Here is a 15,867-nt window from a genome sequence, read left to right as displayed (position 1 = left end):
TAGTCGTGCTGCCGTCTAAATGATCCAGTTATGATGAAACTGGTGGACTTCTCATGTCTTATTGATAAGCTTTGCTCAAAAGAGACGAAAATGAAAATCTTAGGTCAGGCCGTTTCTGCTGCTTGGATCTGTCTCATCCCTCAGATTTTCTGCTTGGCATTTCTTTGTAATAAACTGATAAAACTTCAACAAGCTTCCTGTTTCATTCATCTTTTTGCCATGACATTGGTCACTATTAATGTTGGATGATGAAAAGTTTTGAACTGCCTACTTTTATTGCAATAAATCATGTTTAAATTATCATCGCAAAAGATACACTGAAAATGCGCATTCACAGCTGGACAAACAAATATTCTAAATGTTCACATATTTAATTTGTAATCTCTTATTATCACGTGGAATGAGGCAGTATGTTTGTACTTCAGGCATTGCAGGGATTGCCACTACACGCCCGTGAACACTAGATGGCGCAGTCGAGTTGTAACCTGCAGCCTCCTAATTGTCCTCACCAACAGTGGGTCTACCTGGTGCGTTAATCGGTTTCTGTTTCAGGGGTCACAAACTTTCTTTCTTCTCCCTCCCTCCCTCCCTCTCTCTCACCTAGGAGGAGCCTGCAGACACACCGACATGCACCAACGTGGAGGCTGAGACACAAGTCGGGCTGTGCGGAGTGAGACCTCTGAACTCAGCCGGTCCGTCTGCGATGCGCTCCTCCTGACACCAGGCAGGAGACTCGACCGATCACCGAACTCCAGAACCGATCTCAGGTCCGCCGATTCTGCAGAGCCGCCGGGAAGGAAGCAAACATTCAGAGCTCCAGGTAAGAACTCCAGGAACTCAGGAATGCTAAAAACAGATTGCTGCAAGACTTTGGGGAAATTCCTAAGCAACACTTTTTTTTTGAGCCAGACTAATGTGTTTTACTGTAATGTTACCTCATTGAAAACAATAAGCGTGATTTGTTTATTATGTTTGCATTGTGTACGATGACATTTGACAGAATCATCTCATCATTTGTGTTTCATTACTGTCAGCATTTTCACAAGAGTCTCAAAACAGCAAGAAGTTTCAAATTAAAACATTTATTTAAACTCCTGAAAACTCCATCTGGCCTTTTTAAATAGACAGATCCAGACCTGTTTGTTGTGAAGTTCATGATCAGTGTAAATATGCATTGACAAAAAAGAATTCTTGAACAGTATAAAGGAAAATTATAACTAAGAATGTGGAGAATAGTGTGCATGTTGGTGCAATGGTTTTAGTCCAGGGAGGTGGACTAAATTTTTCACTAGTTTCACTGTTTAAACATCAGTAATTGGTGAAAACAATGTGATTTAAAATCGTAAACAAGGAGATCGAAACATGGAATTTAGTTTGTAGTTTAAAGGTACTCGTCACGATGTCATGACGATCGGTCAAAAAATAAATAAATCATAAAGTAAGAAACAAAATCAGCACTTCTTTCATATTGATGGTTAGCGTGTCCTTAAATGAAAACTTGTAAGCAAAATTTGTGGATGTCATTCATTTGTTTACCAACAAAAACAACCAAAGTGACTGAAAATAGGGCAACATTGTCAAAGTCCACGAAAGCCATTTAGGATTGAGAAGTTTGACAGTTTTGATATATTGGTGCATATTTACACTCTTCTTGAGTAAAGTATGCAAATAAGCTTTCACCTGGTTTCAGCCAAGTGCTTTGTTTACATGTAATGCATACCCGCATTTCAGAATTGCATATTAACATATCTGGAAAAACGAATGGAGTAAACACTTTAAAACTGCACCATTTTATATAGTTCATTATAACCTTTTTTAATATTTGTTGTTATAGTTTTCAAAGGGTGTCTTTAAGTGTGTTGGAATAAAATAACAGTTTTTTTATGATGATGTTTTAAAAACTATAACAAGTCACATTATGCTTAAATCATAAATAAGTTAGTTTGTTGTGTATGCTTTTAAAGCCGTGTTTGTTGAGGATTTAGTGCATTTGTGGCCCATGCACACCTTCCTTATCTGTCTGGATAATTGTTTTCTTGGTGCCGCCTGGCTGTCCCGGGCCCCAGGGCCCCCCAGGGAAAGTCCTGCCCGCAGACAGGCAGTTCAGCCCGGCTGGGGACATGTCAGGTCCTGCCGTGCCTCTGTAGTCTCCTCACCGGCTTTGAACTGAAGCTGCTGCAGGAGGAAATCAATCCGTCTCTATCCTCTGTCTCTCTCTCTGACTCCCCCTGCAGCCCCCCAGCGCAGCCCGGCGCTGCTGCTGCCACAAAAAAATCTTTCATGTTCACAGGTAGAGAGGCAGAGAAGAAACAGGAGGGAGCGTAACTCATCTTCAAAAGACACTAATATGGTTTCTGGGGATTAAAGGGATGAAGGTGGAACAACTAACAAAGCCGGTGCCTGTAGTCATAATCATCCAATATGAGACTGAAGTGAACAGATAATTTGTTTACTTACTCGCTGCGCTGTCACTTCAAGCTGCTTGGTACTGGAATCCACACAATAGCTCTATTTATTTTGGAGTGATATCATAGGAAGGAGAGGGGATTCTTGTGTGTTTTTCTTGTGAAAGTTACTGCTGAGATTTATGTTGGATCACAGCTGATTTTAATCCAATCCAGCGTGTCCATTTACCCCGTGGAGAAATTTATAGAGCTCAGGAGGCCTTCTGGGGTTGATCGTTTTGGAATGCTCCACACATCTAAGAGGAAATTTCAGCTTAACGCGTCATACAAAGTTTACTTATGGAAGTTATTTTGACACGTTATATTGCTCCGAAGGGTAATTTATTGCTACTTTTACTGTTTGGTGGAGGCTTGTGCCCACACGGCCAAACTACCATCAGGACCATCTGCTTTATTAGCTTCATTCCCACAGGCACATGGGCACTGGAATCATTTTTATTACATTTGAAAGAAGCATAAAAAGAGTTAATATCAGTATGTTTAATTTAGTTAGATTTAAACTAAACAGAAATTAGATTTATATACTTTAGACACAAAAAGACACTAAAGGTTGAATGAGTATTATAAGCTCTCCCTTTTAAATAAAATCTGTAGAGATGATGCTTACATTATAAGCTTACATACATTCAACTTGAGGCACATTTTAAGCCCATTCAAATATTTAATAAAACCCCAAATTAACTTATTCTGATAATCTATGAAACTTTTCTGTTGCTTCATTTTTCCCGTGCTGAACAGTGTTTGTATACATTAGCCTCATCTGTCTCAACTCGTCATCCTCAACTCTGCTTAAACACTATTTAGATTCAGTATGCTTGCCATCATCTTATAATGTGGCGTTACTGTTAATTTGTGTCCGGTTGCAAGTTCAGACAAGCTTCCCCCCATATGCACTGAAAAAAGGTTGTTTTAATGAAACTCTGAGTCTCTGATTCTGAGCCTGTTGGTCGTAACCTTCAGGTCTGTGTATTTTGAGGACCATCCTAAACTTCCTAATGAGACTGGTTTTGCTTTGACGTTGGGGCTGCACAATAGATGAAAAATGTATCATTGTTGCAGTATGACTGTGCACAGACTCAAAATCCCAGGACAATAATATATTTGGGAAGCAGTTGGAGCCCTTTAAATGAGTACAGTCATTGTAAATCATAGTGGCTGAAATTCTAAAGGTCAAGGGTGTTCAAGGAGTGTTGTGAGCATCGTGATGGAAGAAGAAAAAGTGAGGAGTGAGGAAAATGTGAGTTATTAGCAGCTGATGTTTAACAGTATCACAGCTGCATGTTTTTTTTTCTAATGTTAAACAGTCATTCTTGACACCTTGTTTGGTTCCACGATTTCATTTTGTACTCAGTCCCTGAGGGTCACTGTGTGTTAGCATTAGAGCATTTCTGGCCTCAATAAGCTCAACAATTTTTATAAAATGATTAAAAGCCTGTTATTCCATTAAGGAATACATATTGCCCACCAACTGTAAATCCAGAGTTTTAGATGCAGTTTTGTTTAGCTTGTTGTTTTGGTCAAACCTTGCACATTCAGGTGCTCAGAGTATATGTGGAGAATTACTCTCACCTACTACCACATCAATTTTTGTGTTGGATAATGTTGATTAGCTGTGGGAGCCACCTTGAATTAGACTAACTCAAAATGTTTATCAATTGTAGATTATTATTTATTACTTACAGTTATTACTTTCTGAAAGTTTCACGAAAATCTGTGCAGTGATGCTTTGCTGACAGACAGACACACAAACACAAGCACACAGACATGAGCAAAAACAAGTTTTCATTCACTGACAAAAGGCGATAATAACATGCCAAACACAGTCGCAGTTTGATGCTACAAAAAATGTGCATGTGCCAGAAAAAAACACCTGTAAAAGGCTCTTCAAAGTCACACAGATTAAAGAGGACTTTTTCTGCTGGATCACGTTGTAACAACAACAACAACAACAACCATAATAACAATAATAACAACAACAACAATAATAATAATAATAATAATAATAATAATAATAATAATAATAATAATAAAAACGAAAGATGAAAGACTACAATTCAAACTATATTGTGTACAAACAGAGGCAGAAGTTTAAGATGTGACTGTGAAATCAGTAAATAATGTTAGTCACATCACTGTGAATCACTTTTCCTGTCACTAAAATAAACAACACTGGAGTTCCTTCTTTTAAGATAAACAAATAAATAAAATAAACCCCAGGACATGGTACACTATACTTTGAGTTTTGTGTCTTTTCAGGATTTTTGGATACTTGCGTTTCAACAACACAAACAGCGTATCATGGGAATGTATTTTGTTACTGTGGGTTAGATTGCTCTGCACTGATCCAACAAACTAAGAAAGCAGTCATTTGCTTTGCGACAGGTTCACGTCATGTATTTTTTTTTTTTGCTGTGAGTGGACCCGCAGGCTTTAAAGAGTTTTTGGTTCGGCACTGGATGATATTTCATGCGGTGAATCAAACTGCTCTGCCTTTTGTGGCAGTGTTTTCAGGGCATGTTTTTCAGATAACCAGTTTTTGTTCAAAGTTTTCCTGCGGAATCTGAGCCACTGCCAGATAATAAATCCAGTGCTGTTTTTCTTTGAAACCAAGTTGTTTGTCTATTCTTAAATTACCGCCTCTGCACGTTCATTAACTCGCTTTTTAATTTATTTTTGCTTTTGCATGCTCTCATTCCTCTGTCTGAAGTTTTCCAAATGTGCAGGGCAGTCTGCTGTGAGTTGGGCGTTTGGAGAGTGTGAGAGAAACTTAAACTCTCTGTGATTAAGACAAACAAAACATTGCCACGATTATTTATACGTGATCATTGCATTTCTGAGATATTGTTCATCCTTTTCCTCACCCTCCTCCCTCTCTATTTATTATCTGAATAGAGCGTCAACGTCAGCGCTTAATTCCCTTTTATTGTTGGCTTGATATCTCTGTCAGATCTTTGCGATGTCCTCAACTCTCTCCAAAAAGTTGTACAGTCCAATTAAAACTTGCAATGTACAGCTCAACAAGTATTATCTAGATTTCAAAATCTCCAGTTCGCACAGTCTGGCAATATCACTTGTTTATAATGGCCAAAAAAAGCACAGTGTGAGCCTGGCTTTAGATGGAATTATGGGAAAACTAAAAAAAAAACAGGTTTAAGTCTGGGAATTGTATTATAAGGGAGTTTGATGCTTAAGACAAAGATAAAACAGTTTTGTGCTGGTTGTGGTGAGACAGTTGTTGGGTGGGAAGTAAATGACGGATTAAGTCATTCTTACGTCTAGTCTTTGCAGATGTGTGTAGGATCTGGGCTGGTAGCATAATGGGTTTTATGTCTTCCTGATTAAGCTCCTGGTGGCAGGTGAAACAATGCAGAGGTAAGCAAGATGCTTCTGATGATTTGCAGTGACCTCAGAGTCAGTACTTAAATTCTTAAGTCTTTACCTTTTGCATGGATTTGCTTGGATTTTAGCTTTGAAGTTTCTCCTTCCCTTGCAACTAAATCTGCATCTTGACTGCTCAGAAGACTTAAATTATACCCCCCAGTGACAGTCAGAAAACCCAAAGATGTGCTTTTCGAGGTGGGAAAATGCACAACTTTTGTTCCTAATTGTAAAACCTGACAAAACAGAAGCAAACAAAACTGATTGCAAGTTGATTTATTTTGCTCAACTGTTTAAAAGAATCACCGTCTTGAGTACATTCAAAGAAACATCTTAAAGAAGACGTGATCAAAAAATATTATTTTAGTTGAAAGATCTGCATTATTCTCAAAATTGTTAGACGCCTACAGCTAGGGAGAAGCAATCATGAATACAGATGGATTCCAGGTTCCAGATTAGGCTTCCCACCTACAGTCAGTGCTAAACAAACAGAGACAGACGCTGAGACAGGGAGAGAGACGTTCTGCCCCAGCTGAGTTAAAGAGGGGAACAAGGGATCAAGGAAAGGAGACGATGAAAGACGGATCACCGGCAGGCAGAGAATCAAAGTGCCTCCTGACTGACTGGAACTGCCATCAGTGTGTGTGATACAAGTGAGAGGGCGCATCTGCGTAGGCATTTGTACTACTTCTTTTCATGCGCCCTAAGAGTTTGTTTTTTTTCTAAGCACTGAGTGAGAAGCTGATGGTAAGTCTGTAATTAAAGCAATCAAAAGATGAATGAAGAGATGAAGAAAAGCATTGCACGCACATGTGCAAAAACACATTTCACTGAGAGCACTAAAATTCTTATAGGTGGTATTTTGCCAATGTTTTAAAAAAAAGCTCTACTTCACCGTGAAAGAATATAGTATTTAAAAAATTTGCCCTTTTCTTTCAAGACTGATTTGCTAGTAAAAATTAAAGTGGTTGCACCAATCAGTTCGCTCTGATAAACCATTGTTAGGAAGTTTGATGGGTTCTGGAGCAAATTGATATTCAGCCAGAAGACGAGCCCCAGCTGTTGTTTGAGGTTTGGGTCTGTCTCCAGCGATGGAAATCTTTTTAGTTATGGGTTTATTTTCCCATCAAACTTCATGAAACAAATCAGATGTATATATTTCCAGCTCATTTAGCTCCTCATAAGTTAACCTCGGTGGCTACTTTGTTCGGTGAGTTGCACTTCCTGTGGGACTGATAAAGACTTTGAAACACAGAAGGGCACGTTGCATAAACACACACAGGCCTGCCTCTTCTTAGATCCTTTTCCAATCAGCAAGCTCCATTAGGGGAGCTTTTTGAGGCTCGCTTGTGGTTTAACTTAGCAGAAGGTGAAAACGGTTGGTCTGATTTGACTGACAGGCTTTCTGCTGCTGTATTTACTCTCTAGCCCCTAAATCATAGATGGGGGGGAATGCCAGCAGCACATTCCTCCTTTACATTAAAAAAAAGACAGCAAGGGCACTGTAAATGACACCGGACTGAACAAAATCTTCAGTTCAGTGGATAATATGCAAAATATTTGAGATGTTTTAGGTGTTTGGGAGGATGGGTGTGATTATGAGCATGGCACTGGTAATGACATAGTATTAAACTGAATACAATAGTTAGACTATAGACTGGTAGTTAAAGTTATTCTTCCTTAACATTAATCTGTCTACATTCATTTTGAGTATCTAGTGGCTATATTTCATTCAGGTTGTTCATAAATCCTCCTGTGTGGAAGACCTGCTCCTCTATTTGCATCAGAACAATCAGAAAAAAGCACATTTGCTCAGTCTGAATATAAAAAAAAAGAAGAAGCTGTTTTTTCTTCTTTTTAGAGCGAGTTGTTTACCCGAACTGGTGAGGTTTAGATGATAGACTACAAAAACTTGACAGAGGGGAAATCCGTAAAGTTTGTGGTTTTCTCCTTCTACAAACCAACTCTATTGAAGTTTTATTACCAGTGAAAATTTTGATAATTAGCTTCAGTTTATTTTTTTTTTACTTTGACAAGTTTGTGCCAGGTTTAACTTGAATGAATTTGGAATGTATTCAACCAAACACTGCACAGTAAATATACATTTTTTTTATTTATGTCAAAGGCTCAATGAAAGTCAGTTTAATATGCGTTTGGTTGTGTTGTGCATGCACAAATGGGGAAAAAAATCTGGGTTTGTAGCTTGTCAAACTGTGTAACATCTGTTTGAGATCTTGTGCAGATTTGGCAGGTTGAGCCCTGGTCTGTAAAGGAATAAAGTAATTGCCATTTTAGGGTTTGAGCTCCTTACCCGTTCTCTGATTAACTTCGGAACTTTTGCACGGCTGGAATGGATTATACCTCCAAGTGTGTAATATTGTATTTATGGAAGGTTAGACATATCTTGACCTGCCAAAGTAAAACAAGCAAAATGTTTCTTTTAATAGGACATAAAATTGGCAGCTCTAACCTCCTTAAGAACAGTGGTTATGGTGAGTGACTATTTAATTACATATATAGCATATAAATCAATAAACACTGCTATTTACTGTGAGAACATTTTAACCTGAACTTCTTCTGATATTAGGAGAACTTAAATATTTTGAAATGCCACTCTGATCGGTATTATTAGAGGATTGATATTGTGACAGTATTGGTACTTCCTGTAAATATACGTGAAACTTTTGTTTTTATATATGTTTCATGCAAAAAATCTCAGATTGTGGCAAACAATATTGCTATCTTTTGTTCAACCCTACCATGTGCAGTTTTTATTTTCTTTCCATATTGCAAGTTGTGTTACAAGTAAGTCATTTTGAATGTTAAGTGTAAAATCGGTGAAGTAGAAGAGAAACAAAGATAGAAAGTGTTTAAATGGAAAGCAGATATTTCCCTTCAGACATGCCAAAATCAAGAATGATTAAAATACCCTGACTCTTTATGCTGCTAATGGGATTGTCATCAGAAATTAAGTGCTTTTCAAGAGACCACAAACCATCCTCTAACCTCATTCTTCATTGTCTACTTTGCTTTGCTCCTTGGCCAGGTTCCCTGGCTGCTAATTTGCCTAATACTTAATCGAGCTGTCATTATGAGAACCGGTAATAAATATCCTTTACTGAGTTAAACGATGATGGTAAAAAGCCATTTCCCACACAACCCATCTGTAACGATGCCTGATGATATATAGGTGGTGTGTGGAGGGCGCACTTCCCACAGCAAATGAAGAACTGAATTAAGTCTCGGAAACATAGAGAAAGACACAGAACATCAGAAAGGGCAGAGAAAATTTGTGATAGTTTGACTTTTAGCATCAAAATTTAAATACGTTCGGAATAAAATTCAAATTAATTGATGCAATAAAGTCAGTATAAAATTTTTTTTTAAATTTCAAAAATGTTGAACAACAGCAACCAAAAATAGAAGTGCATACAGTAAAATAAAAAATTTACTGTATGTACAAACTAAATAACATTAATTCCAAGCCATACAGATGCAGTTTCAGGTGTACAAAGATTTGGATCAACAATTGACAAGTTATACTAACAGGCCAACTGTCTCCACTTTTACTTGTTATTGGGAATTGTAGTCAGCAGGAATCATTTTATGGAAGATGCAATGGTTTTGGAACTACGTTTTAATTTTAGAACCAGAGTCTGTGCACTAGAGGTGTGGGGCTTTAAGTCCTGCCTACTCTCCTGCACAAAATCATGGTGTCACGTGAGCTTTCTCTTAAGCAACTAATTACATCTAAACATGTTTGATGTATATTTGAGCATACAACAACAAGGTAAGAACTACATGAATCAACAAGAGCCAACACCTGAAAAGGTTTTCTGAAGTGTATATTTATTTTTTAACAAGGTCAATGTCCTGTTTGTTTACATGAAGGGGGTGGGAATTAAAACTTGTCATGAAACCAGCTGACAGGGAAGCTGGTCCTGTTCCGGCTTCAACTTCTAGGTCTTTGGGGTGAACCGATCAAGACCATAAAGACTTCACATGGATCATTTTCAACCAATACAAATATTGGATTAACCCAACAGCTGTCTCCCCTTGCTTTTATTGTATGTATTTAAATTAACTTGTCACTTATGGTAGCCGTTGTTGGTTTGCTGCAAGATTGTCATCAGGTAAAAAGAAGACCTGATGAAACCATGCTCATTCTGGTAGTACACCTCGGATAGCAGCCCCTCTTAAGTTTATTGACAGAATCATTTATTGGAAAAATATCTGAATTGTTTTTACACAGTTCAAAGCGCTCTTTGTAAAGCAGCATGCTTAAAAGACAAAATCTAAAAAATCAAGTATAAATACACTAAAAAGTAGATGGTTCTGTTAGAGGAATGTAGTTCTAAAACTTAAAAAGGAAAAGAAGAGGCAGCCTTTGAAAGAAGAAAGACAGTACACACCTACGTCTGTGTCAAGTTTCTGCACTGGTTACTTTTCCTGGCAAAAAATACTCTAATCTATGTTTTGCTGATGTGCCTTGCATGCATTTTTGAGGTTGACAGGTTGTGACTGTGTATTTTTTTTTAAAGAAAGAGTAAATTTTCCTCTCGTTGCTTTGTAGCATTCGATACTGGATTTTTCCTGCTTACGGAAAAAGCAATCAAACTAAACCAAATAAAAAACAGAAATGAAGACAAAGCTAATGAGGAGAAGGAGGTTCCCAAAACTGCTCAGACTTTATTTGGTTCAACAAAAGTTGCAAAACAAAAACAGTCTTCGGAAAAACGTCAACCGAATCAATTCACATTGGCGGTGCTCCGGTGGTGCCGTTTCAAGCGACACACACAAACTTGTTAAAGACACAGCTCAAGACAGACGGGTTATTTATCAGAGATTATACAATCGTTAGAAGATTAATACCCCTGGGGAGCCTAAAAGACTCAGCGCTGACTTTCATCTCAGACCTGCCTCAACAGAGAGAGCTGAGGTTAGAGAGACAGGGTTGAAAGAGGTAAAGCAGACTGTCAGAAGACACTAGGAGTCTTCAAACGCAGCCGTACTGCTGTGTGTGTGTGTGTTCATCGCTTTAACCCCATAATGAGTAGCCTTGAGGGGGTCCATAGCCATTTGGCAGTTCTTCATTTCCTGATTCTAAAAAAAAAGAACCATCAAGCCTTTTATCTCTTCAGCACTGACACAAAAATACATACAGAGGCACTCACTCACTCACACACACACACACACACACACACACACAACGCATACCGGTTGTGGTCTTACCACAAGGTTTTGCGCAATTAAGCTTACTTTGCTCTCAGAAGTGAATGCTGTGTGCATTTTCAAGCCAGATATTTATATGTTAATGTGTGCATGTGTGTGTGTGTGTTTTTATGTGTGGATGCTGTAATTAACCCAGATCAAACCGCTGGAGTTGGAGAATTAGCCATCACCGAAGATCTGAATTATGCGACATGGAAGAGTGAAACTCAGGGTTTGGAGCCAGACAGCCAGATTTTGACCTCAGATTGCAAATAATTGCGGCTTCCTCCTTTTTGTGTCTCAAACACACACGCACATGCACACACCCAACTTTAAATGGATTTAAAAGTTCAGCTGCTAATGTGAACTGAATTTGACTTCAGGGTATGTTAATGAAAATAATAACACTTTTTTTATGCCACACTGTCAGCTTATACCTTTCCACCTTTTTGATTTTTGACAGCTAAAACATTTTATAAATGTTAGGCAAACGCTACATATAGGTAATGACAGTCAGTACTGATGTTCATACATGACTGTTTTGTCTAAAATTACATATTCATGACACTCCAGCTAATTTGAACCGCAGATTAAAGGGTTTCACAGAAGAACATTAGTTTTTCAAACAGTTTGTTTGTTTTTTGAACCATGACATTAAAAATTCAGAAGTGAGCTGTTAGCTGTACATTGACAGAAATACATTTTTATCCTGTGAGATAAATGTTGTAAAGGTTTTCTGTTGGGTTATCTACTCACAGTTTATCAGACTCTATATTTTCTAGACTTCTTGCACAAATAGATGCAATGCCAAGGTGTTGACTGTTTGGTTCATAAGTCATTTGCATTGTTAAAATTGTCTTAATGTCCTTCATAAACAGCCAGAAACAATAGGTTGTGCAAAAAATCTAAGCAAAGCAAGCTGTTTTGGAAAATAAAGCAACCACAAAAGTGCTTCATGACAGTTAATGAACCTAAGAATGACAGCATATTTTGCAGCGTGAGCATAAAAATGAGGAAAGTAACAAGAGGAAAACATCCAGAACAGAACTGCAGAGATTTATCATCATTCAGTTGGTGATCTACTATATGCCAAAAGTCTTCAGCTAATAGTGTTTGAAATCACCTTGCTTGTGCTAAAACATTGTTTTATATCTGTCAAACTGTGTTATTTATTGTATTTTTCATAGATTTAACTCAAGAATTTGGAATAAATTAAATCTTTAAGACTAGCTGCTTTTAAAGTGCCAAGTTAGCTGTTATTTGTCTATGCAATACTGATTCATATATTGAGTTTAGGAGCCTTTTTATGTTTGGATGAGTCAAAGGTGAGAGTTAAGTGGTTTATTAAATGTAAAGAAAAGCTGTCTCTTTAAAAATGGTCAGGTACTAGACAGAATATTAGGTTAAGAGCAGCCAAAGTCCCAATAAAAAACTTTGAACGACCTTTAAAAAGCCTTACAATTCAACACCACTTTACAAGATTACAATAAAGTCTGGTTCTTTGAAAACTCAAGACTTTTGTACAATACTGTGTGTATGAAAAAAAATAAGTCAAATCTTTAGGTCTTTAAGCTGCAGTCCCACTCCTCATTTCTGTCCTTTCAGCTAAATTATAGCATGTTTAAATGTTGTTAAGTGATATCGCCAACCTTCAAAAAAGCAGAGATTAGTCAGCAGTAAGCTGTGCTCATAGTTATGAGTCAAAAGAATGCCGTAGGCTGTTCTACTGCTATTACTTGTTTATTGGCTATGATGTGATGCTAGCAAGCCACTGAATGAATATGGGCCACACACATTTGCACCATTCCCACTGACAGCACTACGGTTGGCAGGAATGCTGAGATTCCTTACCTCACAGACTGACAATTTAAGTTTACTGCAGGTGGCTGAAGGTTGTAAAAGTGGATATGATTTTAGTTACAAGAATGAGGATTTTCTTTTATTGTATATCTCTCTGCACTCTCAGGAAGAAGACGCAACAATGTCAAAGAAGAGAGGTCAGAAGAAGGTTGACGTTTTGTCCTTGTTATTGGTAAGTTGTCCTTCCCAGTCTCATTTACAGTCCAACCCTCTTCTTTACCATCATCTGATCCCACTCAGCTCATTTCATCACGTTCGATTTTATCTACATCCTGTGCTTTTCTGGTTACATGTTCTGCACATTCCCATGCATCTTGGCCTTTGTGGTATTTTGCCCTTGGAAAATTTGTTGATCCAGCAGAAAAGATTGCAACAACAGTTGATTCCACAAGTGGCATCATTCAAACTTTGCACAACTCAGCACTTATACCAATTAGTAAAAGTTAGGGTTTTGCAGAAAGCAGATTTCTTTAAAATCCGAAGGCCCCCAGGCCCTCACCCTCTCTGCCTCCTCTCTTGTTGCAGGTTACGACTGGAGCTGTTGGTCAAAAACCAAGAAATCTCAATGACCTTGTCAACTACAAACCACAGGATGTGTCATGCTCATATTGAAATATGCACTTTATCTTATGCTGCCTTATTGAATTTCTTCCAAAGTATTGTAACACAGTCAGCTTTTTACAGTTGGCATGATGAACTGGTGTGATAGGAAGCTTCCAGCTGCGGATGAGCAAAAAGAAAATTAGATAAAGTAAACAGTATGTAAACACTATGTCCCAACAACAGATTGCTTGATTACTAAAGTGACCCGTAAATGGGTTGCCATGCCAAAAACAAACAACAAAACAAACAAACAAAAAAAGAATGGCGTAATATGTCTTTAATATCTCAAAGAAAGTAAAAGAAAGTTTGTTTCTTTGTTTGTTTTCTGACACAACTGCTGCATATTTCAAACTGAAGGCAAAGATGAAGCTGTATTGGTTTTGGGACAAAAAAATCCAAATGTTATTCTGGGGGGTTGGCAATTTTTCCACCATTTTTTTATCACCCTGATTTGATATGAAAGCTTGCAATAGACCACAGTTCCAGAGTTGTTTGCAGGAACCTGATGGACCAAATTCAGGGAAGTTAACAAAAGGTGAAAGATCTTTGCTGAGTAAAATACTATTCAGTTTGATTGTGATTTACTAAAATCTACTACAAAAGCCATTCCAGAGCATAATACAAAAAAATAAAAGACAAACAAGTTCATCTTGATCCAGTTCAGTTAAATATAGTTTTATTCAGTCTAGTTTCATTTTAATAAAGTCAAATGTAATTATAGTTGCTTAAATTCTAATTAAACCAATTCTACAGAGTCTTTTTAATGATGTAATGACAACACAAACAGCCTCAACTATCATTCTACTATTTTGATCTATTTCTGACTATTGTGCTTTTTTATCTCTTGTAACAAATGTGACAAGAAAATGGGTGTTAATTATTTTTTCCCAAAGTCAACTTCTGGAGATATTCTAAAAAATCCCCCTTATCTCCACTGAGGATTCCCAACCCTAACCTAGAGAAGAACTGAGTTAGAGCTTTAGATAAAAGGTGTAGAAATTTAAATTCAATTCTGGATCTTAAACTTGGCTCATGCAAAGAAACTACAATCGGAGCGATATGATCTTTACTGGTTATTCTTTTCAGAACTCTATGTACAGCATTTTAGATCAGATGGCATCTTTTCAGAGGACCTAATTAATAGCAGTAGTCCAGTCTTGATGTAAAAAAATGAAGGACAAGATTTTCTGCCTCACACTGAGACAAGATGTTCCTATTTTTTGTGTACTGCACACATAAAAGAATAGATAGATAGAAGACATTAACATGCTTTATGTTGTTGAGTGGGTCATGTGTACACCACCCATCTCTCTGTCATGAAAATGACTACTAACCTTTGACTGTTTTTCCACTTTTTTAGTCACTAGACTCTCTTTATTTAAAAGGATGGTGATGTGAAGGATACTCAATCATTTGCAGTTTGCAACCTTAGCACTAGATGCCACTATATCTCACATTACACGAACTCTATCAAATTGTTGATCTGTATTTACTTCAACTGTACTTCAGGCATGTAAACTAAGGGTCAGCCTGTTTTTGGGTCTGGTTTGTTTTGTTATCAGGTCATCTAGCCAGAGAAGAACAGGCTCATGTACATAAATGAACACTTGTTCAAACTCCGCCTTGTGTCTGCCGACAGGAGGTGGTTAGGAAGAACAGGAAAGAAAGAGAGAGATGTTATTAAAACAACAGAATGAAGATGGAGGGACTTAGTCATGCAATCATTTATTTTCTCTTCATCATTTTCTGGACTGCAGATGATTGTTAAAAGTCAGTTAGTTTGTTTGGAGAAGGACAAAGTATGCTGGAAAAGCTATAAATACCAGCTGCTACTTATTACATTAGGCCACAATGACACAATGCACATACACACAAAGCCATACACAAACACACACACACACACATGCTCAGTCATGTTTCCATCACTGCAGGGGACATTACATTAACTTCAATTTTCTGAAAATGTACCCCAAACCACAACTCGCCTAAATTTAAAGTTACCACAACTTTAACCCCAAACCCAACTTTTTAATACAGTCTTCACATAAAAAATTAATGGTTGTTGTTTTGGGGGATTTTTGTCTCTAAAAGTGAGGTGTCTTATTTCCACTCAGTGATTGTGTAAACACATTGAAGCCCCGACAACATGAGTAAAACAAGAACACAAATGCCACATGAGCAAATGCTGGTATTGTGCAACCTTCTTGTAAAGGACATGCACATCTAACAATTGTTTCACAGACAAAGAAGTCAAGATGTGATAGTTGGGTTTTTCTGCAGCTTGGTTTATGCCACTTAAAATAATCCTTAGCTACCTGGTTAGAGTTATGGATTAATAAATGTAACATGC

General features: G+C 37.5%; 1 protein-coding gene across 1 annotated transcript in view; it reads left to right on the top strand.

Annotated features, from left to right (window-relative positions):
- Window positions 1-616: 616 nt before the first annotated feature.
- edar (ectodysplasin A receptor) overlaps window positions 617-15,867 on the top strand; it is a 37,082-nt gene continuing 21,831 nt past the window's right edge. Inside the window, exons 1-2 of the mRNA XM_017423794.3 lie at window positions 617-820; window positions 13,021-13,086. Coding sequence (XP_017279283.1) covers window positions 13,036-13,086 — 51 coding nt within the window. The 5' untranslated portion in view covers window positions 617-820; window positions 13,021-13,035. The remainder of the gene's footprint in view (window positions 821-13,020; window positions 13,087-15,867) is intronic.

This window comes from Kryptolebias marmoratus, linkage group LG6 (assembly GCF_001649575.2).
Source record: "Kryptolebias marmoratus isolate JLee-2015 linkage group LG6, ASM164957v2, whole genome shotgun sequence".
Classification (NCBI taxonomy): domain Eukaryota; kingdom Metazoa; phylum Chordata; class Actinopteri; order Cyprinodontiformes; family Rivulidae; genus Kryptolebias; species Kryptolebias marmoratus.
Note: the sequence above shows the minus strand (reverse complement) of the source record. Positions and strands in the feature narration are given on the sequence as shown.